General features: G+C 48.7%; 1 protein-coding gene across 1 annotated transcript in view; it reads right to left on the minus strand.

Annotated features, from left to right (window-relative positions):
- The window catches only part of MDGA1 (MAM domain containing glycosylphosphatidylinositol anchor 1), a 192,345-nt gene that overhangs the window by 30,557 nt on the left and 134,116 nt on the right, over window positions 1–27,672 (minus strand). The window contains exons 11-12 of the mRNA XM_065401807.1: window positions 7,722–7,899; window positions 6,534–6,557 (exon numbers count right to left, since the gene is read on the minus strand). Coding sequence (XP_065257879.1) covers window positions 6,534–6,557; window positions 7,722–7,899 — 202 coding nt within the window. The remainder of the gene's footprint in view (window positions 1–6,533; window positions 6,558–7,721; window positions 7,900–27,672) is intronic.

A 27,672-nucleotide genomic window follows, 5' to 3' on the forward strand; every position in this document is an offset into this window, starting at 1 on the left:
CACCCACCATGTTAGACTTGGGAGGGTGAAAAGGAAGAGAAATGGACCTCTTCTGAGATCCATTGGTATCCACACACGGTCCTCACTACCACCTGTGCCATATGCTCTGTCCATGAGGGACTCAACCACAATGGTTCACTGACCAAGGCAGCTGGGTTTTGCTGCTGAATGCAGGCCCCTGGAGCTCAGCAGGAAACTGCCGAATGCAGTCATAGGGAGCTCGGCTGCCCATTTAACTTCTGATTAACCCTGGCTAAGTGCTCTCAGTTCAGTCCATTCATTTCTAATTAGCATCTTAATCCAAATTAGCTATTGCTTTGTAGCGCTGAGCGCAGGGGCTGCTCTGCAGCTGAAGCTGGAAGAGGAGGAGGGAGAAATGGGGACTGGCCCTGGCAAAAGCCTGGGAGATTGGAGGCATGGGGATCACGGTCATATGTTCTCCATGGCTGGTTTGTCTCCAGCTCTGAAAGGCAAGGGAAGAAGCGAGACAGCAGCTGCTCCGTGTCCTTTCCAGGGAGTTATGTGAATAAGGTGGCTGAGATCCAGGCCTGCTGTGCTGCTGGATGTGCTGAGACCTTCAGATCACGACAGGGAAGGCTGGTACCCACCAGCCTCCAATTTGTTTAGGTTGTACCAACACGCCTGGCTTCACCTCCACCAGGCCCAGCTCCTGTACCAGTACAATCAGCCCTGCCAGAGTGAAATACTTGCCATGGTTTAGCCCCTGGGTAGTCCCAACTACAGTTCACAGGCTGCTGGTTATGGGTCGCTGAATGCATGGTGTGCTCATTTGCGTGTCATTACCCAAAACCAGGGCTGCCCAGAGGAATCAGGGGGCCTGGAGCAAAGCAATTTCGGAGGCCCCTTCCATAAAAAAAAGTTGCAATACTATAGAATACTATATTCTCGTAGGGGCCCCACTTGCCCCCCCCCCCCCCCCCCCCCCCCGGGCGGCCCTGCCCAAAACGCACTTCCCACTCAGAGTGACTGAGCAGGCAAGCTGGTGTGTAACACACTGAAAACATGGAAAGGAACAGCATTTGAATTGTGGGGACACTACTTGGTGGTGCTGGTGAGGACACAGCTCTATGTCCACCATAGGAGGAGAGATTAAAAAGACCGGGACTGTTCAACTTAGAAAACAGACAACTAAGGGGGCGGGGGGTCGAAGTCTATAAAATGGTGTGGAGAAAGTGAATAAGGAAGTGTTATTTACTCCTTCACATAACACAAGCACTAGGGCTCACCCAATGAAATGAATAGACAGCAGGTTTAAAACAAATATAAGAAAGTACTTCTTCACACAATGCACAGTGAACCTGTGGAACTCATTGCCAGGGGATGTTGTGCAGGCCAAAACTATAACGTGGTTCAAAAAAGAACGAGATAAGTTCATGGAGGACAGGTGCCTCAATGGCTATTAGCCAAGATGGTCAAGGATAAAAATCCCATGATCTGGGTGTCCCTAAGCCTCTGATTGCCAGAAGCTGGGAGTGGACAACAAGGGAAGGATCATTCAAAATTGTCTTGTTCCATTCATTCCCTCTGAAGCATCTGGCACTGGCCACTATCAAAGAGAGGATACTGGGCTAGATGGACCATTGGTCTGACCTAGTAAGGCCGTTTTTATGTTCTTATGCAATAATACTTTTAATGATCCCCTGCATCGCTGAGAATACAGCAGTAACCTGGCGGCTGACCCTGGCAGCGTGATGCAAACCCTGCCTCAAATTCCATCCACCTGGCTGGGATCCTGGTTCAGCAACAAGAAGAGCAAAGGAACCTCCCTGTTTAAATATTAAACCGTTGGGTTAAATATTGAACACAGAAGCTTTTCTCTGGGTTGCCAGAGCCAAGGTGGAGCGGGATTCCCAAAGGCAGCTCTTCCTTCACCTGGCAGAGTCCCTCAATGTGCTTTGCAGTGGTTGCGGCTGAAAGTGCCCTGGTATTTATCCCTGGTCACAGCCACCTCCCTGCACTCACCCAGGAGTGATCCTCTGCCATGGCTCTTAGCATTTCTAGGCTTTTCCCCTTTTAGAAAAATGGAACAGAGGTTTTCACGTCAGGCATGGGGGAGCCAGTCCCAGCCCGGATATTCAGGCCGTGGTGCACATAAAGAAGGAAGCTATTTCCAGTTACAGACTATGGGAGCCAGATAGTGATTGTTACATATTGCACACTTAGGGGTACCTGCACTTGTTATTATTGTGATTTGATGGCTAAGACATGGCACTGGGCTACAGGAGAGCTGGGTTTTATTCCCACTCTACCACTGACTTCCTGTGTGACTATAGGCAAGACACTTCCCCTTGGTGTGTCAGTTTCCCCCATCTGTACAATGAGGACAGTGATGCTTAATCCCCTTTTGTAAAGTGCTTTGGGACTCAAGGATGAAGAGCACTATATAAGAGTGTTCACTATTATTAGACCCATAATGCATTCCACCTAAGGATCTCAAAGTGCTTTATAAACATTCATTCACTGAGCTTCAGAACACCCCGGGGAGATACGTAATCATTATCCCCATATTACAGGCGGGGAAATTAAGACCGACCACGACATACAGCCTGATTTGCACTCATTGCATAAAGAGCCAATGACAGAGCAGGGAATAGAAACAGGAGTCTCCAACTTCAGTCCAGTGCTCGAGCCACAAGGCACACATACTCCTTTCCCAGGGCTGGGCATAGAACTCGAGAATCCTGAATCTCAGATACATGCTCTAACCACCCAACTCATTTCTCACTCCCCCACATTCACAGTAGGGGAGGAGGTTCAACTTTCTCTGGAGCATCTGCCATTGACCATTGTCAGAGGCAGGGCTAGAAGCACTAGGTGCAAACAATGGACTGGATGAATCTCCTTAGGTCTATTCAGGCATGGTAAATCCCATGGGCTGATCACCCTCTATCGCGTGCAATAGATGACCGATCACGTTAGCACGACATGCAGTGAGACGGGAACACTGCTCCTGCTCAGGAAGGGAATGACCTGTGGCAGAGAAAACAATACTCTCTTATATTTCACTACGCATCATTTCCAAGGATGTCAGAATGCTAGACTGGACATACGGGGAAATCATTTCACCCACCACTTCTGGAGTGGAACACGGCAGCTGTTTGACTGCACACACAAGTTCTGCACAAGAGTTTAGAATAGGAAGTGAAGATTGTAACCAACTGAACCAGCAGGGAGAGTTCTGGGAGAAAGAACAGACTCACCTGAGCTGGAATTTGGTCCTGGGTTAACACTTTTACTCTTGCAGTAAGTGCCAAGAGATGTTTACTGACCACAAGGAGTCAGGGATCCAGTAAAACAACAGAAGGTATCACTTAACTTCTTAGAGTTGGATATATTTTTACTGGTTATTGTCACTCCTGTCTCTAACCTCAAAGTGCATGAAAGTTAAGTATCCCGTCCCCTCCCTTTGGATCGCTGCTGCACTTACAACTGTAACCATGCCACATGCATGCATGGCCCAACATCATTAACATCTTATTAGGCCAGAAGAGAATATGCATGAAGAAATAATTATATTAAGCGACACTCCGAGTCTGTAAATTAATCACCATTATGTGTGCCCTGGATCAGGCTGCCATGGGCATTAATCATCTCATCTTTGCCTTTTGCTCCAGAGAGCTGGGCATTCGGGAGGGAATTCAAAGTGGAAGGAAGGAGAGTTAAGGGCAGAGAAACACACTCTGATGACCTGTGGAGCCAGCAGCTCCAAAGGGTGGGGTGCCATTCTGGGTTATTAACTTTGCAGCATGGACACAAAGCCAGCAGCCTTCGTGACCATATCTCGCTGGCCAGCAGGTCTGAAGGGAAGGGACGTTGCTATAAAGCGGGGGTGGCCAAAGCAACGATAATGCAGTTGTTCTCACACCTTTCATGCGGTGGGCAGGACCCACAAGGAGCAGCACATAGCTCCCAGCATTCAGTGCAGCTTGCCTCAAGATGGAGCACAGCATGTGGGACCTGCGACTGTTCCCCTATATCGAAATATAAGGGGGGCTGCAACCGAACCCATTTGCATCAGTTTTGTTTTAGTCTTGTGGCCCTTGTCAAGCAGCCAAAATGTCAGATTTTGGAGGCCCCACTTCTCAAGTGCCCAAGGACATGGTCACTCTTGGGATAGGGGTCCTCACAGGATTTCCCGAGAGTTATGTGGAAATGAAAAGAAGTGGCAAAAGGAAAGATTTCTCCTATTCACTGAGATGGGGTCTCTCCCCAGGCCAGGTGCAGAAGGGAACGTGTTCTGGACGCACAGAATACAGGACCCTGGCAATTTGTTTAATGTTTCCCAGTGGGTCTTCACCAGAGAAGGCAAGGAGCTGGGAGAAGGGGCCAAGGTGCAGTCCTCCCTCAAGATTTGTGGGAATCGGAGGCACATGGGACACTTGAGGTGCCACGCTGCAGCGTGGGGGAAGGGACAGGCTAGTAGGAGGGTGTCATAACTATAAAGGGAAGGGTAACAGCTCTCCTGTGTACAGTACTATAAAATCCCTCCTGGCCAAAGACTCCAAAATCCTTTTACCTGTAAAGGGTTAAGAAGCTCGGGTAACCTGGCTGACACCTGACCCAAAGGACCAATAAGGGGACAAGATACTTTCAAATCTTGGGGGGGGGGAAAGGCTTTTGTTTGTGCTCTTTGTTTAAGGCGTCATTCGCTCTTGGGACTTAGAGAGACCAGACATCAATCCAGGTTCTCCCCATCTTTCTAAACAAGTCTCTCATATTTCAAACTTGTAAGTAAAAAGCCAGGCAAGGCGTCTTAGTTTTACTTTGTTTTCTCAACTTGTAAATGTACCTTTTACTAGAGTGTTTATCTTTGTTTGCTGTACTTTGAACCTGAGACTAGAGGGGGGTCCTCTGAGCTCTTTAAGTTTGATTACCCTGTAAAGTTATTTTCCATACTGATTTTACAGAGATGATTTTTACCTTTTTCTTTAATTAAAAGCCTTCGTTTTAAGAATCTGATTGATTTTTCCTTGTTTTGAGATCCAAGGGAGTTGGATCTGTATTCACCAGGAGTTGGTGAAAGGAAGGAGGGGGGAAGGGTCAATTTCTCCTTGTTTTAAGATCCAAGGGGTTTGGATCTGTATTCACCAGGGAATTGGTGAAAGGTTTCTCAAAGCTTCCCAGGGAAGGGAAATAGCTTGTGGGAATGGTGGCAGCGGACCAGATCTAAGCTGGTAGTTAAGCTTAGAAGTCCTCATGCAGGCCCCCACACTTGTACCCTAAAGTTCAAAGTGGGGATACAGCCTTGACAGAGGGAAGTCCCAGAATCATACGAATTACAGACAGAAAAGCCTCATGACTAGATAGGAAGCTATTGCCCCTAGCTAGAGCAAAACCTTTTCCTACAGCAAACTCCCTAACGCAGGGGCTCAAAAACCTCTTCAGAGTGTGGACCACACCTTGTTTGAGAGAATGTCTCCTGGCTGCCTCCCGTCCCAGCCGCCATTGCCTAGACTCCTCCCTCTCCTCCCAGCCACCATCACAGCATCCCTGTAGCAGCTACAGTACTTGCTTACATGGAAAAGGAACATTAGGAAAATACTGAATATATGTTTTCAAATTTGTTTCATTCAATTTGGCAGCTGGAAACAAGGAGGAGGAGCCAGCACTACAGGACCAGCCTGCTCTCTGTGGACCACCAGTCAGTGCTCTGTCAACATGGGAACCTCTGCCTTATTTACCTTGCCAAGTTTCCCGTGATTCAGCCAGTGGGGCTTCCACCCTCACCTAGAGGAGATGATTCCACCACTAGTTCTAACCCTCTGGGACCACCTTAAACAATCCTCTCTCAAGAACTCTGGGCACCATCCTATTCCTGTTAAACACCCAGGCCCGATTATTCAGAGATGCTGAGGACTCTCATCTCAAAGTCAATGGGCGCTATGGGTGCTCAGTACCTAAGAAAAACCAGGCCCTGCAGCCAGTCCATAAAGCTTTGGGCTGGAAGTGTATCCCTCAGAGGGAATAACCGGAAGAGCAATGACTGGGCAAAAGAACAATGCTGGGAAAGGAGACTAAGGAATGGGGGTGTGGGTGTTTGCAGGGGAAGAAGATCCATGCTGGAAAACATTCTCCAACATCCCGCAGGGGTATCAGGCAGCTCCCTTCCCAATTCAGACCAGACGGGTTATTTTGAAAAAGCCAGACATTGTTGGGACAATGCTGAGTTGCTGATGCCCCTCTTGATAGGAGCATGTTGCTAAAGTTAGGAGAGCCGTGTTGGAGGTCATATGTACAGCAGGTGTAAGTGGGGTGCGTTTCTTTGGTGTATTTCTCCTGTCGACATGAAGGGTTACAACAAAGAGCACTTGGTGGTGGAGGAAATTTTCAATGCTTGTAAATTTCATGCTGTTTTAGGGGAATAGAACTGGCAAAGCCACCTGTGCCACCCAGCACCCCTGGCATGGCTGCACCTCCCCATTCTCTCTGGCAAGTCTGGTAGTTGCCTGTGGCTGCCCCAGCAGGTATCGCTCAGTATAGTCAAAAATAAAACCGGAGGCCACGTTGCTTACCTGCTGGGTTGGGATAGTTAATAGCTGGGAAAGGAAACAGAAAACAAAAGGGTTTAGAACAGCATTTGTTTCCCAAGGGAAAAAATCAAAACCTGAACAAAAAAGAAACAAACACTTTGAGAAATGTGACTAATGCCCAAATCACGCACAGCCACTCCACAACCCCTGAGTTCCAAATGGGAGAATCCCTGTGTTTGGGACACACCAAGGTCCTGAGTTTGTGGGTTCACAGTTCTATTTTCAAAATGCAGACAGAACCCCAGACACAAACCTTTTGTTCAGCGCAAGTCCCTGGATCTAGTGTCTATGCAGGGCTACCCAAGCAGATTCCTTTATAGAATCCATTGGGAATGGGAAGGCTGGTATCCAGCAGGGAAATCAAGACAGCTTCATACCTGGTGGAAAACTGAGGTAGTCCTTAGAATAGGATCTGCCACCCTGCAGGAAATCAATAGGGTCTAGGCGCTGGTGTGCGACTAAAGGGGACTGGAATCCATGGGGAAACTGAGGCACAATAGTCACCCCATGGGAATGGAGGGTTGTGCAAAATCACATGGAAATGGAATAGGTGGGTTTTACATGCTGAACTGGTGGGGCCCAAACTCCTGAGTGAAACTGAGAGGGCAACTATCTGACTGCATATCAAAGTGTCCTGCAGGAATGTGGTGTGGGAGCAGGGAGCTGGGTGTATGGCCAGTGATGTGCAGGATCAGGGAGAGGGCCCTGCGCTCCACAGGAGTTAGAACACAGCTACAACACATTGGCTTAGCTACGAAAAGAGCTGTGGAATGAACTGCTCCAAGGCCCCCCAGATTCTCTCTCCTTTGTGGTCAGTCCGGCTACAACACAATGCCCATGGCTTGTGCCCTAACATGAACGGAGGAGCCTAATCTCATCCAGCAGCAAAGGGGCCATGTAGCGTGACTGGGAACACTGGGCTGTGTGTGGCTGGAAAGCAAAGAACATAACATTATGTAAAATGAATTTGGCCCGCTACCCAAAGTCTTTGCATGGGGTCCCATGGTGAGGAAGGCTGCAGAGCCCTGGCCAAAGGGCAGTGATGGCACTGCGTCACCACAACACTGCATCACCCTGAGACTCCCTCCTGTAATCACAACCCAACAACCCAACGCTGAAGGGGACCCTGCCCCTGCTCTCTTGGGTGGGATGTAGGGGGAAGATACCTACGTTCCATGTACCGGATGATGCGGGCAGCCATATCACCAGCCCCAAAGTTGGTGATGGGCGTCAGGCGAACCTCATAGCTCTGAGGAACCTTCAGGTTTCGCAGGATGTGCTCCAGCAGCAGGCCTTTCTCCATCTTCTTCACAGGAATGAACGTTTGGACAGTGTTCCTCTGATTCAGCTGCAAGGAAAAAAAATTAGATCCCATGGAATCAGTGTTAGCGGCCTGAAAATGAGAGTCTGAAAGGCTCTGTGGGCCAACCAGACCAGGCCTCCGTTCCCTCACAGCCAGGCAGGAATGCTCTTTATAGTCAAGGCCCTGTGTAATCTACTGCCATGAAATTGGCTGTAGAAGTCACTCCTTGTCACAGAACTGTGCTCCAGAGTCTCAGCTTTCATTTAAAAGAAACAAAACTTCTAGCCCTTACGGGTGGGAAGATAACCTCGAAAATGCGACAGAAAACCTGAAACAATGGTTCTGAGGAGAATTGCCCCATTTTTCTCAGTCAGGGTCCATAGACTCCATAACTCCATGCACATGGAATATGGCCTTTCCACAACGTAGCACAGAACTTAGCATTTTTGCTGCATATTCCATCGAGTTGCTGCAGCCAGGCGCACTGGGCATCAGTTCAGATGAGCATATCTATTGGACAAGCAGTACAGGTCAGCTGTTCAAGCCCCACACCCTGGGTTTGAAATAAGAGTTTCCCTTCTTCCTCCATAAAGGAGGAAGAAGTTGTAGAGACACGTAGGAAAATGAAAAAGGAGAAAGCACCTGGACCAGATGAAGTCTGGATGTGCTGAAGTCACTGGGAAGGGACGGCTTCAAGGATTTTACAAGTCCATTCCATGATATTCTTAAGAAAGAGAAAATGCTGGATGAATGATGTAAAACCTTTGTGGTGCCCATGTTTTAAAAATAAAGGAGATATTACAGTATGTGTTAATTATCACCCATTTAAGTGGACATCACCTGCTATGAAGGTGTGGGATAAGATTACTGAAAAGCATCCATGAGGAACAGTTGAAATTTGGAAGGGTCAGCACGGCTTTATGATGGAAAGGAGCATAGTTGATGCCATATTTGCTCTACGAATCCCAATGGAGAAGGTCAGAGAAAAGAGATGGCAACTGGTCCTGGTTTGCGTGGACTTGGAGAAGGGGTATGATCGTATACTAAAAGAATTAGTTTGTGATGGAGAGGTGTACTGGAAGGATATGTCTATCTTATCCAGGATATGTATGATGGAGTGAGTACTGTAGTCAAAAACCAAATGGGGCGACGGGAGAGAATTTCCAGTAAACGTTGGCCTGCACCAGGGGCTGCGTTGAGTCCTTTTTTGTTTGCGGCTCTCCTGGCTGAGATAAGTGAGAATCCCGGAAGGGAACTGCCTTGGAAAATGCTATTCGCTGATAACTTAGTGATATGTGCTGAAGACTGCGAGACCCTGCAAACCAACACCGTTTTCAGTAGGCAGGACTTAGTGTGAGCATTGGTAAGGCTGAGGAAGGAGGACCTACCATAAAGGATAGCACAGGCAGAGAGCTTAGAAGAGTGGAAGAATTGAAATAGCTAGGATCAATGGTTGCAGACAATGGTGTTCTCCTGAGTGATGCCTGGCATCGTACCAAAGCTGCTTGGTGCAAATGCAGGAGCTGACCCCAGTTCTCTGTGATACAAAGATACCAGTAAAGTTAAAAGGCAGAGTGTACAAAACTGTAATTCGACCCATCTGAATGCATGGAACAGAGACCTGGCCAGCCACAAGACATGAAATCAGTGTGTGCTCTCAACCACGGAAATGAAGATGTTGAGATGGTCAAATAGTTGGATGCTCTGTGATAAGAAATGAAATGAGGTTGGGAGGGGCCTAATCCAGGTTAGCCCAACTGCAGAGAAGTTGGGTGAGGCTAGGCTACGTTGGTATGGACATGTCCAGCAGAGACCTGAGAGTCATATTGGTAGGATGGTCCCTGCAATGATCATGGACGGGAGAGTAAATCAGGCTGTCTAGACAACATCATGACTGCTGAGGGCGGCCCAGAGTGCTGGTCTCTCTGGAGAAATGAGCAAAAAAGTCCATTGTCAAAAATGCCTGTTGCTGAAAACGATCACTGGTGAATGATCTATCATTGAGTGTTTTCAATGATGAGTCATAGAGGTGTGTGTTTGGGTGTCAGAGGGGTGGGAATGGAGGATATGTCATGGAAATACATTACATTGCTCAGCAAATCCCTAGTGAATTTAGGGATTCTTGCTGCAGAATTTAGGGGAGCCCTTAGCCACAATATTTGATCCCATTGTGCTGCAGAGAACATGGGGCCCTGCTTATAGTCTCTTCAACACTGCCTTGCCCAGTCCGGTGTGCAATGTCCCAAGCAATGGAGCTTCCTCCACTTCCTTTGATTGACTATCCCGCAACCTGATATTCAGCCTACCTATTCAGCTTTAATTTTGAATTGATTGGACTGGAATAGCGGAGGGGTGGAGGTGGGTAGGGTAGGCTGGGGCCAAAATATATGGGCAAAGCACCCAGCTTAGAAGGTCAGGGGAGAGAATGGGGACCCATGGGTCAGGATTGAGGGGCAGGATAAGATTAACACGTAGGCAAACGAGGCACATGACTAAGGCCCCGATTATTTTTTAAAACCAATGTGGGTTTGCCCCTGGCCTGAAAGAACTTCACATACTTGAGTGAATGGTATTGCGAGCTGGAGCATTGGGTCACACCACCACTCAAATCTGGCCCGGACGTTTCTCCATCATGAAAAGGGGTTAGCCAGGCCAAAGCTGAGCGGCATTGTGACCCCATGCTTCAGGCTGCAACGCCGCTCACTTTAAGTTCTTTCAGCATGTGCACAAATCGGCCCCAGGGGCTGGGCTGGCAGAGGAAGTCCTAACACCCAGCTGAGCCACACTGTGCCACGCCCAACGGAGCCAAGGACGGAGGAGGGCACTGGGTAAACAAACTGCTGCTTTCTCCAACAAGGTAGGAGTCCAGAAGTGAATGTTTGCCTAGGGCCCAGTAATGGGTTACTCTGGCCCTGTTGAGGGGCTGCGGCAGAGCTGTGTGTCTGGGAGCCAGCACTGGAACAGCAAAGGGGGCTGCTGGTGAGGATTGCATTAGCAGAGCTGTTGGGAGAGACGGCATACACACTCCCTTCTCTATCAGGTTCCAGCCCCTCACTGAATGCACTCATAGAATTCAAAACAGTGGCTACCACCAGAGTGTCCTTATGCCAGAGCCCGGTGCACTCCTGGGGTAGCTAAGACCTAGTTCCTTCACCTCAGGTTGTTTGGCCACAGCTCCCAAATGAACATTTGGAAGACTGATCATTGCACAATCCTGCTAAGCTGCTGGAATTGTTGCAGGTACAAGCCCCATTTTGATTCCCTCGCGTGTAAGGCTCCTCTTGTGTCAGAGGCAGAACCGGGGTAGCAATAAAGCGTGACCTGGATGCTGTCAGGATCCATTTGCATTAGCAGTGGCACATCTGCACATGAGCACACTGGGGACTGATCCCTACAGCTCAGCCCGCCCGTCTGTCAGCACCTCTCACGTGTGCTCTGCCAGGCTGGAGCGTACCCATCTCCCAGTGGCAGCGACCCCATGTGCCCTGGTTAGTGCCACCCCAGCAATTCCATGGAAGCAAGGGCAGCTCATGAGCCAGAGGCCTTTAGAGCAATTGCTATAGAGCCCTGGTCATTTCATCCACATTCAGTTTCACAGGCACCGATCAGCTCATTTCGCACAGGTGACATAAGTGTTACAGGGGTAGATCAAAGAGAGCAGCCCAGAGCTGCTGCAGCTTGCTAGGATTGTCCGGAGGTGCTCTGGGTGGGGGCAGGGGCCACTAGCTTTCCCGCCAATGATTCTGAGTTTTCAAACACCCACCCTGACAAGAGACGTCCCCCTCGATGTCCTGGGGTGATTGGCAAGAATGGGAGGCCCCCTCCCTCCTCAGTTGAGCAATTACTGAGCAGCTCTCCTTTCAGCCTCCCTCTGGCCCTCATGCAGTCTGGGATGAGTGGAGCCCACTCCTTCCAGGGATCGCCTCCTACCTCCTGCAGCTCCATAACTCACTAAGCACCCTCTCTGTAGTCCCCACAGACTGGGATCTTTGCAGAATTGACCCGGCACCGTTTTTGGAAATGCAGGTGTCTATGCGTCAGCGGCAGCACAAACCCAAATTTGCTACAAAGGAGGGGAGGGGCCATGGCCACTGGTAAAGGCACAATTTAAAGTGTGAAATTGCAGCGTGAGCGAGACCAAGGGCTGGTTCCAGGCAGCCTCAGCCACACAGTTGCTCTGTAAGCCAGGAGCAGGCGCTTGGTAGCAATGACCAGCTCAGGCCCAGCCGACAATAGTAGGGCTGAGGCCAGATCCAGCTCTCAGGAGTGCTTCCACCCGGGACTGACAGCAGCAGTTCTGGGCAGAGCAGGTTACAGCTGCACACAGCAATCTGGGAGCAGTTTCTGTTATTCTTGCATTGCAATGCCATGCTGCCAGTGCCATTCTCCCCTAAATCTGTACTCCACTCCGTGCTGCTCTGGCTCTTTCTCTCCCTTCCACTCTCTTTTCTCCTCTTGCTCATGCTGCCCCAGCGCTGTGGCCTAATATCACTCTGTGCCGTTACCAACACACACACACACACCGGTATCGCGGCTGGCCCCCTTATTAGAAATTCCCAAGCCTCGGTGGAGGGGCGCACGCAAGACTCAGCAATGAGCTCATTCATCACCGGGCGCGGGAAGCTGCCAGTGGAGCCAGAGCAACGCACAGGCTCATCTCTGCCTTCACCTCCTTCCATTTACAATAAGGAGAGGGAGGAAAAAACATACCATTCCCATCAGCCTCCAAGTGCCTGCTGCAGACATTATGCAGGCTGATGTGGGGGGCGGGGAGAGCACATGTGGAGAATGGTGCACCAAAGTGCTTGGGAAGGGTGAAGTCACCCCCACAATCAACATGTGTGTACTCTCAAACAGGTGCACACACTTACACACATTCCTGCATTCATATACACGTGGACACATACACAGCCATGAATACCCCACAAGCATATGAATGCCCTGTGATGCTGGCAGACCAGATGCCAGCTCATGCCAAGGTCCCCCTGTCTCCACTGAACACTGACAAATATGTCGCTGGAAGCAGTCCGGCTCACCCGTGTCTTAGTATTGTTGAAAGAGATACGAGAAGTAGAAGAATGTATTTAGACTTTATTGAACGCTTGCGAGTTGCTGGATGAATTAATCTCACTTCTAACGTCTGCATCCCATATTGTAAGGTAATATTTGAGCAGTTGTGTTGTGAGGCGCTGTGACTGTGTAAATCACCAGACAAGAGAGTGACACTAACTAGCAGGAAGTGCTGATCTGCAACAGGAAGTGTTATATCCTGCCCAACTGGAAAAGTCTATCAACACCAGACAGATGATTGTGGGATGTGAAAGAGGACAAAAGATGGTTGTTCAGCCCTCCCCGCTTCGAAGACAAGTCTTGCAAGAGGATTCCTCCCATCAGCTGAATTCACAGCTCAGAGCACAAGGGAGGAGGAATAAAAACCCTTAACAAGAAGGAATTGTATCTGTGTGCTGCTTGAACTTGGGGGGTGGGTGGGAGGGAAGTGCAAGGTTTACTACACATAAACAAGAGATCCTCAGTGCTTAGCCTGGGTTAACATGAAGGGACATATAGAGCTGGCTTATTATAGAAGCCTCTATTACAGTCTTATGTTTCAAAAAGTAACACATTTGTGTGTGTATTTTATCTGCTTTCACCTTATAAATAACTCTCTGGTTTCTTTTCCTACTTGGTACTCATGCTCTTGAGCCATTGTAGGCAGCTTTACATACCCAAACCCCACCCCTACACACACACACACACACACACACACACACACACACACACACACACACACACACACACACACACACACACACACACACACACACACACACACACACACACACACACACACACACACACACACACACACACACACACACACACACACAGAGCCAGGACTGTGTCTCCTAGTTCTAATCCTTCACCATCACACACTGTCAGCAGGTCCTTCAGGCTTGGCCTCTGCTAAAGAACCAGTCCTGTCCCTTGACCTAGTACCTTTGACATTTACAGGAGGAGGGATAGCTCAGTCATTTGAGCATTGGCCTGCTAAACCCAGGGTTGTGAGTTCAATCCTTGAGGGGGCCACTTAGGGATCTCGGGCAAAATCAGTACTTGGTCCTGCTAGTGAAGGCAGGGGGCTGGACTTGATGACCTTTCAAGGTCCCTTCCAGTTCTAGGAGATAGGATATGTCCACTAATTTCTATTTCTACAAGGTGCTGCTTCCAGCATGGCCATTGGGCAGGCTGACTGAGAGGACAGACTCCATGTTCAGGGGCCTCAAATTGAGATGCATGGAGTTGGGCTGGTTTAGCTTACCCCTCCCAGCTGCTTTAAAAATAAAATAAAATAAAAATAATCACACAGGAACATGTAGAGTACAAGAGGCCCATATGTTGCTATTTCTTCTGCTTGCAAAGCCCACGGCATTGTGGAATAGGGGTTTTTCTTTTCAAATCACCAATAAATAAATAAAATGCCTGTCAATAGCTAAGTGCTACAAATGATCCTACAACAAGAAAACGGCGTTCCTGGCCAACACCAGCAGCCCTACAATAATACACCTGTTTCTGTGCAGCACGGCACTTCTGAAGAACCTTGCCAAAACACATGAGTGCATTCACCTAGCAGTCACAAGCAACCCTATCACAAGTCAGGGAGTCATCCCAATATTCTTGCACGGCTCTGTAATAACAAACACCAGCGCGCACTGGACAGCCAGCACGAGCAACCCTACAATAACAAATCAGCATTTGTGTGGGTTCAGGATTCACGAGCAACCCTACACGAACAAACCAGGGTGTGCACCAATACAGTAAGCCATACAACACGCAGTGTTTGCATGCAATCCTACAATAACATAGCCGTCCTAGTGCTGGTGAGTCTCCCTACAGCAGTATATGCAGCCTCACAAGCAATCTTCTATTAAGAAACCAGCAGCGTGTGTGTGATGGAGAAACAAGCAAGCAGTAAGGAAACCAGTTTCAGTCCCAAGCCTCAGAGGGATTATCACAACCGACGAGAAAAAAAAAGTATATTAAAATTTTGCAGAATACATGACAAGCAGATTAGAGCAAAGGGACACAAACAACCACGAGCATCATGATTCTCAGAGTCATTACTCATTCCTGCCACTCTCTGTCCTTATTTGTCCCAGCTCCTGCTACGTCTCAGCTTGGAGCGTGAGCACTAGCCCTGCTCTCCTATATCTCCTCTCGCAACTCTTTATCTCTTGCCTCTGTTCTTTAAATCATTCTAATTCTCCTGGACGTTCCTTCTTAGACAGCAATTGAAGAGAGGGTGGCTGCGTGCACACGATCATCGGCTGAGCACATAGCCAGGGTATTGGGAAAAGATCTCCCAACTCCCATCTCCAATCACACGGGCCCCTGTGTAGGGAATGAAGGGAGAGAAGATAGATGCGTAAACACAAGCTGGTGCAAAACCACCGGCACACAGACACCATTCAGTCTCGTTCCCTCCCCCACCCAGTCTCAGTCTCTCTCTCTCTCTCTCTCACACACAGCCATGTAGACAAACCGTCTCTCTCAGGCATACGCACACGTGTGTGATGTGGTAAGCTGCCCACCTCTCCCCACTGGATTGTTAGGAGCCAGCAGCCTTTGGAGCTGCCCTGCTGGTAGTGATCCTGTTAGGAGTAGGCAGTTGGGCTCTCCTGAGCTGATCTCTATCGAGCACAGACAGGAATGATAACAGAGCTGGGGCCAGGAGAGTGTGAGGCCTGTAATTCCTCCTGCCTGCTGGGGAACAGGCTGCTCAAAGGGGCTTGGAAGAAGAAGAAGAAAAAAAAAAGCATCAGCAACAGTGCTGAGTAAATAACCCCCAGCAGCCAGCGCTGCCTCTGTGACAGCCTCTTTGCAACGGTAGCCAATTAAGAACGGCTTCAAACGCAACAACGCTGGCAGCGATGGGTCCGGTTTGTCTCTCCCACATACCCACTAGCGCTGCACAGCCTCAGCCAAGCAGCCTATTTATGTCCAGCCCAGGAGTAGCCATGCTGGTGCTTGGGCTGTGATTGAGAACAAGGTGATGGCAGCAAAGAGGGACCGTTACTCTGAAAGGCTGCACAAATCAGGATGCGAAACATCCTCCCCTTCCAGTTCAGCATCCAGCGTGTCTGAGAGGAGCAGGAGAAGGACCCATGATATCGAGTGAGTTCCTTCCCCTAGGGCTGTGATCTCACAGACATTCCCGCAAACCTTTCCTTTGGCTGGGAGTTTAGACAGAACAAGCGCCATCTCAGACAAACCCACTGAGTTCCAAGTGGTTCCCCATACATAAAACCAAAAATGCTGTAATGAACTGCATCATGGCCTTCTACAGGAGGGAATTAGACCCACCCAGCCATGTGTCATCAGCCCTCTGCTGCTAACAGTTGATGGAGAGTCTCTTTTGGCTTGTGGTAGAAGCCTCTGTTTTGGGATGGGGAGGATACGAGTTCCGTTATTAATCATGTTTATTACAGTAGTGCCTAGGAACCAGTGAAGGACAGGGCTCCATTGTGCAAGGCACTGTACACACAGAGTAGACAGTCCCAGGCCTGAAGTTCTAGTCCTGCTGCTGCTGTGAAGCTGCAAGAAGCCCTGTAGAGGCAACTGTGAAGCTCCCAGGTGTTCATGGCCTTGTTAAAATAAAAATAAGGAATTTGTATAGCTTTACATCTTCAAGGATGTGTTCACACTAAGCAAGCCTCAGCATTCTTTATTACAAGGGCACACATCCACATTTCCTAGATGGGGAAACTGAGGCACTGAGCGGGTAAGCGACTCGCCTACAACCACATACAGGGTTTAAGTGATTATTGCTACTTATTAATGGTAGGGCCCATAATGTGCTGGCCACTCTCCAGACATTTCTATATAAATCAACTAGATTCATTGTAGGCAGCACGGCAGAAGTGAGATTTTAAGGGACTTAAGCATGGACAGGTTAGGGCTTTGCTGAGGAGCTCGGAGAAGTTGTACCAGGCATAAGGGACCACCTGGAAAAAGGCCTGGAGGCACTGTGCAAGAAGCTGACAAGCAGAGGACACTGGTGGAGTAGAGGGTGACAAGCTCAGCAAGAGAAGATATGTATTTGGGGCAGAGCTCTATAGAGCTTTGAAGGTGACAAGAAGAAGCCTAAATATGTCCTGATGGCGGATGGGGAGCCAGTGTAGGGATTCAAAGAGCGGAGAGACATGATCAAATTGATGGGCAAAGAGGAGGAGTTTGGGCAGCTGCATTCTGTATGGACTGACTTGTTAAAGAAGTCACACAGTGAATCAATGGCAAAGCTGGGAATAGCACAGTTTTGCTCCTGACTGAGCCTTGATTCACCTGAAAGGTTCACGAATCTCAGAAAACGTTTTTACTGGAGCTGGGAGCAAACCAAAACTAGATTTAAACCCTTTCTCCCACCCCCACGCCTACTGCACTAATGGCACTGATGGGCTTATGCTGCAGAGAGATTTGGTAGACAAGGTCCCATTTATTCCACTCCAAAGAATCTGCGGACAGTTTTTTAAGCAGTCACCCAGGCAGCTCTCTCCTGGCAGGGCATCCTGCCAAGATCCATATACTTCTGCAATTCCCCTCCTCACTATCCAATGCCAAGCCTCCATCTCAGAGCACAGGCAATATCAGATGGGATCAGGACCGGAGAGCATGGTGTTTCACTTGGCCCTGGGCCTGCAGTACAAGGGCTCATTTCTAAGCTGATAGTACCTTTCATTTGATTTTGTCAAGATCTCCCCCTCCAGCCAGTGAATTTAATCCATTTTCCCTTCTGCTAGAGTTTGGATTCTAGAACACTGAACAATAACAAAAACTGGAACATGGGCACAAGGAGTGGAAACAGAACCAGGGGGAAAGAGGCTGATGGTGAGTTAACAGAAGCTCAGACAAACTGGGGGGCCAAGTTCAGAGAATTTTGGGGACTCCTTTAGAGCATGGCCTTCAATATTTTCCACAGTGCTGCAAAATTTTGCAGCAGCTTCCCTCCCAGACATACAGAAGTGGATGTGCGTGCCTGTGTTTTTGCTTCTCTAGGACGCCAATTATTATGCCATGGGGTGAGGCTTCAAAAGAAAGTTGGTTTGTTGTCTAGAGCTTCGACCCTATTTATTTGTAGGCAGACAAAAAAAAATCCTCACCTATTCCAGCCCAGTTCCTGTTCCCTAAGCATCCAGAGAAAGAAAAAACACAACCACATTCTGCAGCAAAGAGCTTCCCTGGGGATTAGGAAGAACCCTGATTTCTTTGACTGGTATCTGGCCATGTTGAAGCTCTGAAGATGGGTGCTTGGGTGATTCTGTTTAGATATGAAACCAACAGCTGAGATATTTCTCTGAGCTTTGGTCAAACCTCTTGTGTCTTGGGTTATTTCCTACTCTCAGTCTTGGATGGACATCTGTCAAGAGAAGATGTCCCAGGACTGGGGGAAATTTCTCAACTGGTTTTGTTTCCACTTCCCCCACTGGATTAGCATGATTCAAATTATAGGCTTCCAGGGGGAAATAATCATTGCTTACAGATACAAAATCTACTTTGCACAGACGGGTGAACTAAAAATTCATGTCTTTCTGTTTTGTGAGCTCTTGATCTAGTCAAATACGATGGTTCGAATGTCGCTGGTAAGCGAGCACGACATCCAAAGCAAATTCATTATTAAAGCCAAATGAATGATCCCGAAACATATTTCGGCTAGCAGTAAACTGTTATTAGGAGAGTTATTCCCCTCCTGGGCTGAGCGGAAAAGAAATCCCAGCTCCAAATGGAAAAGCCATTGCGATATTCAGCTGGGCTGCAGGGGAGAGCCTGAGCCAGCGAAGGCAGGAGACTGTCTCTCTCCCGCTCTCTCACCCACACGCTCAGCTGCCCATCCTCATTAGGTGCCAAGAGCAGCAGTTTACAGCTTCCCAGAGAAGCCAAATTGGTGCTGTCATGAATTACTGTAACGGCTTGTTCCACACTCTTCAATGATGTCTTTCATTAGGGGCTGATGAGAAAGCAATATGTATTTTATTAACATATGTCCCCCATGTAAGAAGAACAGACCTAATCTTCACTCCATCAGGAAGAGAATCAAGTGAAATGTTCAGCCAAACTAAAGGATGCCCGGCAGCTGTCTGAGCCCTGGGCCTTACAGAGGCTGCACCACACCATTGATCCTGAGGTGAGGGGGAGCCTTGGCCTGGGATAAAGGTATCTGGCCAGACATCGGGAGGGGAAGCCGTGGGCTCCTGCTCCTTCCCCCCTTGAATTTAAATGAATTTAGTGCTAGTGAAAGTCAGGTGTGAACGAAGCCTGAGTGGGACCTAACTCAACCAGAATGTTGGTGCCCCCTAAAATACCCCCCCTCCCCATCACAGAAACACTTCCTTTCAGCTTGATCCTCCTACCCCTGTGCTCCAATAGGCTCTTCCTCCTCATTTCTCCCTACACTCCATTATCTTTCCCTCTCGGTCCCTCAGGTGCACAGGGCCCTGCTGTTTGGGCTAGGGCCTCTCAGACCACAAGGCCAAGATCACAAGATCCTGACTTCATCTGTCCATGCTGGGAAGCGCCTGAATTCACACCACACAGCTTGAAGTTCTCGCTTTATCCCCAGCACAGGCAGAGCCTGGGCCAGGAACAATGCTGCACCAACGGGCCCCACTCCTGCCAAGGAGACATGACATCTAGGAGTCAGAGGGGAATGCCATCACCACAGCCTGCTTGCTTGGCCTCCCTGCCAACGACAGAACCCATTGTGGGAGAGTTGGCAAGGAGACTTTTATTTTAAAACAAAACAAAGTGCAGAACTGTTTATTATTCAAGCCGAGCGTTCCTTAAATGGAACCTACTGGCACCCTCTCTGGCACACCACCCCCTGCCTAATGAAACCACTTACCCAAGTCAATCCTACAGCAGGGCACCCTGGCAAACGGCTGGGCGCCCAAGGGCCATCCCTAATTTCATTGCAATTGCCCTCACCTTTAGTACAAAGGGAGAATACAGAGTCCAGCACAGAATCCTTCTCGAGCCAAGCCACCTGCCCATTTGGCTCAAGATAGAGCTTTGCATGCTGGGATTGTTGTCCCCATGGGCCTAACCTGGATAGGAAAGGTGGCTGACCTGAGGTCGCATTATTGAGCTCTGTGAGCTGCACTTTGGCAACCCCTGGGCTATAGAAGCTTTTTAGTGTTTTATTTGATGGGAAAAGGTCATTGTACATAATTGCAAACAGTTACAGAAAGCAATTTGTAGCAGTGACTATAACCCTGCTTCTGGGCTGTGGAAATCCAGCTGCCCAGCCTGCAAACATTTCATAGTCTAGCTCTAGAGGGGAGGTTTTTTTCCTCTTTTTGACAAGATAATGTACTCTTCCAACAAATCACAGCCACAGAATATGGCACTCACCTCTCTCTCTTACAAAGGGAGCCCTGGCCAAGGGAAACAGCTCCACGCACCGAGGGGAGTACGCACCTGGCTAGTTGATACTTGCTACAGGAGAGATTGCAAACCCCAACGTGCACTCCCCCTGCTTTGGCTCTGGCTCCTCTCTCTCCTCCACATCCACACACAGTCAGCGTTCATGAATGAACTGGGGGAGCGAAAGAGAACAAAAAGAAAAGGAAAGAAAGCGAGGGGAGGAGAGGGCAAATATACATGAAAAAGGCCGAGGAGAGTGGGGGAGTGGTGGAGGTAAGCTATTGAAAATGGTAAATGAAGTAAAGAAAGGAAGCCCCAAGCAGCATCCCAACCTTCCGATAGGGACTCTCAGAATGACTCAGTAACTAGCACGTACTCCTTAAAGGCACCAAAGGGAGGGGGGATAAGAGATAGGCACAAAAGGCTCTGTTGCTTTTCTCTTTGATGCCTGACTTGCATTTCTCTTCCTGTGCTCAGCTCTGTACAATACTGGCTGACTATGTGAACAGCCAGCTGGACAGGAACAGGCAAGGTGGCGTGAACTCAACATCTCACACCTGTACGGCTGGCATAGGAATACAGTGCAGGTGCTCTTCTCTCCCCTCCTTTCCTGAATTAGCACTGAGCCAAAGCCCCAGCAGGGAAAGAACATAAGAACGGCCATAGTGGGGCAAACCAAAGGTCCATCTAGCCCAGTATCCCATCTTCCAACAGTCGCCAGTGCCAGGTGTTTCAGAGGGGATGAACAGAACAGGCAATCGAGTGATCCATCCCGTCATCCACTCCCAGCTTCGGGCACTTGGAGGTGCTGTGCTGCTGGAGTTAGACAGGTAGACAAGGCCCTGCAGTTAGCAGTCACTGGAGATCATATGGCCCTTTTATAAAAGTTGGAGTATTAGTTCTACTGTCCTAGTGGAGCTAACGATGGAAAAAATTATCCATAATTATTTGTTTGTATTAGAAAGTTAACCCATTTTCTGCGTTTTCTCTCGGACCACCAAGCACTTCAGTTTTACTAGCACAAATACTCATGAAAAGTGAATTTTAAGATCAAATTTTCACTGAAAAGTAAATTCTGAATTGCTGGTTGGATTGTAACACTCACAAGTTACTCTCTGGGCTGTGTAGATTAGTTATGGAAATCAGCCAATCAGAGAACAGAAACACCACGGAACTGATCTATCTAACCTGCCCGGCTGAAATTGCCAGTGTTCCCAACTAAGCACTTGCAAATGAGCTGCAGACCAAGGATTACTGGCTGCATACCTTCCTGAATCACAGTCAATAACGAATAAATCTGACCGTTTAATGATTGTTCATGAGCAATTTGTGAATAAAACAAGTCAAAATTAATCAAATTATTTGTTGTGAATCATTTGCTGAACTCCTCCTGGGTGCACTAAAACAGAGTCTCACTAGCAGAGCTGACAGATGTCAGGCTGGTCTAATGTGGGATTTACCTTCCCCTGGCTCATCCAACAGGAACCAAGCTGAACTGGTATCAGCTTGGAGACACTGCTGGCATACAGGATTGCACTGAACCGCTAAGCTTGCAGGAATCACTCTGAGCCTCTCCCTGGCAGAGCCAGTTGGAACCATACTGCATGTTCTAGCAAACACCCTCCTGCCCGCATCGCGTGGCTCCAGTGAGCCAGCCCCAGGTGGGAGGAGTCACCTGCCCTGGCCCCACTGTGCTGGTCCCAAATGGAAGCAACCCTTTGTGGATTTAGTTAGCACAGAAATTGGCCTGCATAGCATATATATATTTGAAACTAGAAGGGAGCTCCCTCTTCTCCCAGCCCCAAAATATCCAACTAGTTTGGAGTCTTTCCAACCCTTCAGACCTAGCAGAGAAGCCCGCATGCTAGCGGCTGCCCTCACAAACACATCCCACTGACAAACATCCAGAGTGGAAAGCAGAGAAGACTAAACACTTGTCAGCAGAAGTGACTGCAGTTGCGTGCCCAATACTGAGCAGTGGTGGGAGCAGATGGCACATGATCCTGCCTCCTCTGTTCCCAAATATCAATGGGGATGCTGCTGCTTTTCCCGAGGCCTGACACACAAATCTTATTATGCTTCAGGAGGAGTCTTGTCCATCATGCGCTATTGATCTCTGCCTACAGTTCCCCTTTCACCCAGCACAGCTGTCACTCAATTTTACTGAACATCTCAAGCCGCTCTTCCTCTCACTGACCTTAAAGACGCAGTCACCTCCTTCCTGCTTTTTCTGCCGCATGGCGTCGTGAACCAAGAACTTCAAACCACCCCCACCTGCAGTTTACACTCCTCCAATGGCCTCTGCCTCATTAAGGGCTCTGTCCTGCACACCCATACTTATGCCAATAGTCTAGTGTCGCTGGCTGAGCAAAAAGTAAACAAATTGCATCAATGGTGGAAAGTAAATTAGATCCGAGAACCTTCTCCAGGTGTTACTCATCTGAAGTGTTACTCATTGCAGAGGAGGACATTTTTGTAACCAATGCAATTTTTACTTTGCTCATGAAGTGCTGCTATAATAGGACACCATCAGATACCAGCCTGGTGGCTAGGGAAGGCAAAAAGGAAGTTGATAATTAAAAAACTTTCCAGAGTCATAAGCCATCCCAACATGGGAGGATCATCCCAAATATGAGACGTCTTTATGAAACTCAATCTCGTGCCTGCACTTGGCACTTTGTGGCCAGGTATCTGCAGTTCCCAGTCCTCACAACAGCTGTATGGGCAAGGGAGGTACTGGCAAGCTGATGAAACTGACTCTCTCAATCTCACTTGTTGGAGCTGCTCCACTTTGTAGAAATGAATATTCATTGTACATGAGAGAAGTCTAACTCTACAATCTGGTGGTTAGGGCACTCCGCTGGGGTGTGGGAGGAGACCCAGGTTAATGTCGTTGCTTGGCCCGATTCAGAGCAGGAGTTTGTATCTGGGTCTTCCACATCCCAGGTGAGCACTGGCTATTCTGGAGCTAGTCTGGGTCTCTCTCTCTCTCTCTGGTTTTGACCAGAAAGTCTACCCTGGATCTGAGATACCTAGATGAAAATTCTGTCAAAACTTAAATGTAAAAGTTTTGATGGGAAATTGTTTCATTGAAATTTTTTTGATCAGCTCTAGAAATGACCTTCTCATCCCACAAAGCAATGAATTTATGCCCTGAGCTGCGATTACCTCATTTTAGTGCATAACTACAATTACTGGTCACAAAGGGTACGTCTGCACGGCAGCGCCACGTGTGAGCGCAGTACGTCTAGACATACCTGAGCTAGCTTTGATCTAGCTAGCTCAAACAGCAGCAGTGAAGCCAAAGCAGCAGCACGGGCTGTATAAACCTACCTGGGGGTGTACTCAAGTGGCTAGCTTGTGCTGCCGCAGCTTCACTGCTAATGATTATTGGAGCTAGCCAGATCAAAGTCAGCTCGGGTGTGTTTACATGTGCTGTGATCATAGCTCTGACTGCAGTGTAGACATACCCAAAGCTATGCAGCCTCTCGGTGTGGGACTCAACCATTTCCAGAAGTAATTCTACAGGCAGACGACCCACCGTGGGCCATACCCATTCCAGGTGTAACTCTAAGTCAGCTTAATTCATTCCTATGTGCAGAACAGTATTTCCTTTTACTTGTGTCACTGCAAATTTACCAGCCATTGGTAAATCCTCTGACCTCTTGTTCTAACATTATAGGATACTGTTAGACAAAAGGGACTGATCAGTTTTCCCTAAATCCTACTGAAATTTAAGAACTTCAGCTCAGTTCCTCTGACTCTGCTCCATTCCAGGATAGCTTCTGCAGGGTCTCCTGAGATGAAAATCCTGTCAGACACCAGTGTGTGGGAGAGCAGACTCTGGCCCAATATGTGCACAAGCAGTGAACCTCAGGATAATTATGTTATGGACATAGGCCTATCATCACAGCCCCATGTGGTGTCGTTTCCTTGGTGATGATCATGGTGTTGCCTAGACAGCATGTAATCCCCATGAGCTGGCAAAATGTTAGCCTGTTTTTGTAAAGCGAGTTCAGACACCTGAGTCTGTCTTAGGAGGAGTTTCAGTTTCTGTAGCCCCAAGGTAACCCTTCCCCCCCTCCCCCGTGAGACATCTCTTTACCATTTCCAGAGCAGTTTCGCCTGAAGCAGTGACCATGTCTGGAAAAGGGGCTTGGTTCATCTCCCAGCATAGGGGGCCGAACGCTAGGAGAGGCACCCACCAGCATGTTTTCCTTCTTCACAGGTTCAGAACCCTTCCTAAATCATGAGCTCTGAACCAAGCCCTGGTTTATTATTGCTTGTGAGTGCTGGGCTGGGTTATTATTGTAGGGTTGTCTGTACTGCTGGGACACACACATTAGCTGGTTAGTGCCAGGACATTTATGTTTGTTAAGGTTCGGTTGCTCATGAGCACAGGGTTGCGTACACGAGCTTGTCGCTCAGAGGTTGCTCCTGAATGGGGAAATACATACACTGGTGTGTTACTACAGGCTGGCTTGTGTGCTGAGCTGAGAACACTGGCTTTTAAAATGAAAGCAAACAGGAGCTCCAATGCCACTGCTTCAGTCAGACAGCAGGAGGAACTAGAGAGCACAGGTAAGGGATCCCCTCCAGCCCCTGTGCCGTCTGCCACTGCAGGGGCTTTTGGCTTTCTGCACTAACAAGACAGAGCAACATCTAGAGACACTGATCGAGTGGGGTTGGAGGAGGGTAAAAACATGTTAGAGGCAAGAAAGAAAGACACAATTTTACGGCAAATGGACCTCAGCATAAAACACCTCCTGCTGTGCTGCAATGGCCATCAGCAGAGTTAACCTTCCACTCTAATCTCCATCATTAAATCCCTGCTAACGCCCCTGTCCTGCGTATGGCCTAGCAGCTCTGTTATATGTCACCTCCAATGTGGTGAGCCTGGCTCCCCACCGCCTTAGCCCTCATTAATGCCCTCTGGCTGGCTGATGAGGTGAGCAGCAGCCGGCTCCCAAGCCCAGCTCAGTTTTGTAGACAGCAGAGGATGTTTATCAAACAGGGAGAGGATGAAAGCACCAACAAAAAGAGAGTCTCTCTCTCTCCCCCTCCAATCACTCTGATATTGCACAGGGCCGATCTCATTAAAGACACGCTGGGCTCCCTGGCAGGAATTAATCGGAGATGGCCACCTGGTTAGCTAATTTAGCGAGTGGGTCCAGGAGGGGAGCGCTCTTTGCAGTTAATGGGGAAGCAAGAAGCCTACACTGCAGATGGTTGGCTGGTGCAGGTTGCTGAGGGGGTCCGAGGAACACTTCACCAGGCAAATCTGAGTCTATTCCAATCAGAGGAATGGCAGGAATGTGTTAAACTGGCCCGGTTTTGGTTGGAGGCCACGTATCAGAATTTAAGGAGGAAACGTTAGCCTCAGGTCCCCCTGAGGGGCTGGGTGAAGATTAAACGTTCCTTCTGCACCGGTACCTTCTCCTGCCTCTTTCTCCCTCAGCCTCGGGTCACAGATGGGTTCCGTCTCATTGAGCGCACAGTAATTCTGCCACTGTCCCCTGTAACCACCAGCTCAGCTCAGATCCTTCCTCCAGGATGCAACCTGCACACAATATTAAAAGGCTTTTCATTTCCCTTTAATATTAGAGCAGAGCTCTGGGAGGGCATAAACCACACACAAAGAAACAAGCAACTGAAAGGATTTTTTATTTTTTAAGCCAGGGTTTGGTTTGAGTGGGCTGCTCTGAATCCCCAAGCGATGCAGGAAGCTTTCAGAGCGTGCCTGGTGTCTTTCCATGCTATAGGAACATATCTATGCTTGGAAGAAAAATAACCCTAGGCCTTACAATCTGCCCACAGTCAAACCACCTGAGGCTGCAACTCACTAGACTTCATAAGCAGGATCAACCCTGGTCAGCACTGCGAGGGGATACCTCCCAGAGCAAGAAATAAAAAAAGAAGGGCTTTGCAGAGTCTTTGGTGCAGAACGAACTTCCCTCCAAAGCACTAAGGAAGCCAGTGCTGCTGCACGGTGCAATTGAGTGGCGTGCTGCTGGAGGTGTGGTCGTTCAGGTGAGAGATAAAACTAAGGCTTTTCAAGAGGCTTGAACTGCTACTGCCGGTGCTGTCCCTGGGGGTGGCTCCAAGCTATCAGGCTATTTTTTAAGTTTAGGTTAATTTGTATCCAAATGGAACTGGTTTGTCTGTCATTATAATCAGCAGCAGCAGTGCCCTGAATGATCAAATCCCATCTGAAAATGCACAGGCCTCCCCTGTTGGGAGTCCCCGTGCAGGAAACGCCAGCATCTCTGAAGTACTCGATTTTCTTAGATCCGTCACCCTGGAATGCGCAGCCCCATCTAACCCTACTGTCTGTTCAAAGCTGCTGAACAGGAAGAGACAGAAGGTTAGGAGCCACTTTGCCAGTCGAACAATAAGCAACGCTTCTACTCCCACCCAACACCGTTTTCAACAGCTGCAGTCGGCAATTTCAATTCAAGAGTTCCCTGGGGTCCTGCAGAGCATGCAGCTATTTAGGGATCTTTGCATTATATATACACACCAAGAGCCCTTAAACCAAACTGAGGAGACTGAGGGTATGTCTACACCCAGCCGCTAGTTCGGCGGCTGGGAATCGAAGTTCTGGGTTCGACTTATCGCGTCTTGTCTGGACGCGATAAGTCGAACCAGGAAGTGATCGCCGTCGACTGCGGTACTCCAGCTAGACGAGAGGAGTACCGCGGCGTCGACGGGGGAGCCTGCCTGCCGCGTGTGGACCGAGGTAAGTTCGAACTAAGGTACTTCGAACTTCAGCTACGTTATTCACGTAGCTGAAGTTGCGTACCTTAGTTCGAATTGGGGGGTAAGTGTAGACCAAGCCTGAAATGAGACCCAGCAAAGATCATTACATTTACTCCTCCTGCACCTCCTGTAATTCCAGCTCAGCAAGAGTTAGTCATCACCTGGCTGCCCCTCACCAGTCAGCACCCAAGAATCCCCTCTCTTGACTCAGACATGTTCAGGGGGTGTCATGGTGCTGAGGAATGAATTCTGACAGGCCAGTGAACCTGAGCAGCTCCAAGGATGCTGAGGAATTGATGAATTCCAGCTGGCTGGTAAATTAGGATCTCTCTAACACTGGGAATGGCTGACTGATGAGTACCTTTTTCTTAGACCTGAAGAAGAACTCTGTGAAGCTCAAAAGCATGTCTCTTTCACCAACAGAAGTGGGTCCAATAAAAGATATTACCTCACCCACCTTGTCTCTCATGTCCTGGGACCGACACTGCACAGGACTGATCAGAAGGCATATTTTCTCTGAGCAGAATGTTCCATCACAATGGGGGAGGAGGGAAATCCTTATTCTCAGACTTCCCACAATCAAACTTTCATTCCACCATAGGTGGCACCTTGAAGCTAGGTAGTATCCAGTGAGAAGAGTTCACA

The sequence above is a fragment of the Emys orbicularis genome, chromosome 3 (genome assembly GCF_028017835.1).
Source record: "Emys orbicularis isolate rEmyOrb1 chromosome 3, rEmyOrb1.hap1, whole genome shotgun sequence".
Lineage (NCBI taxonomy): Eukaryota > Metazoa > Chordata > Testudines > Emydidae > Emys > Emys orbicularis.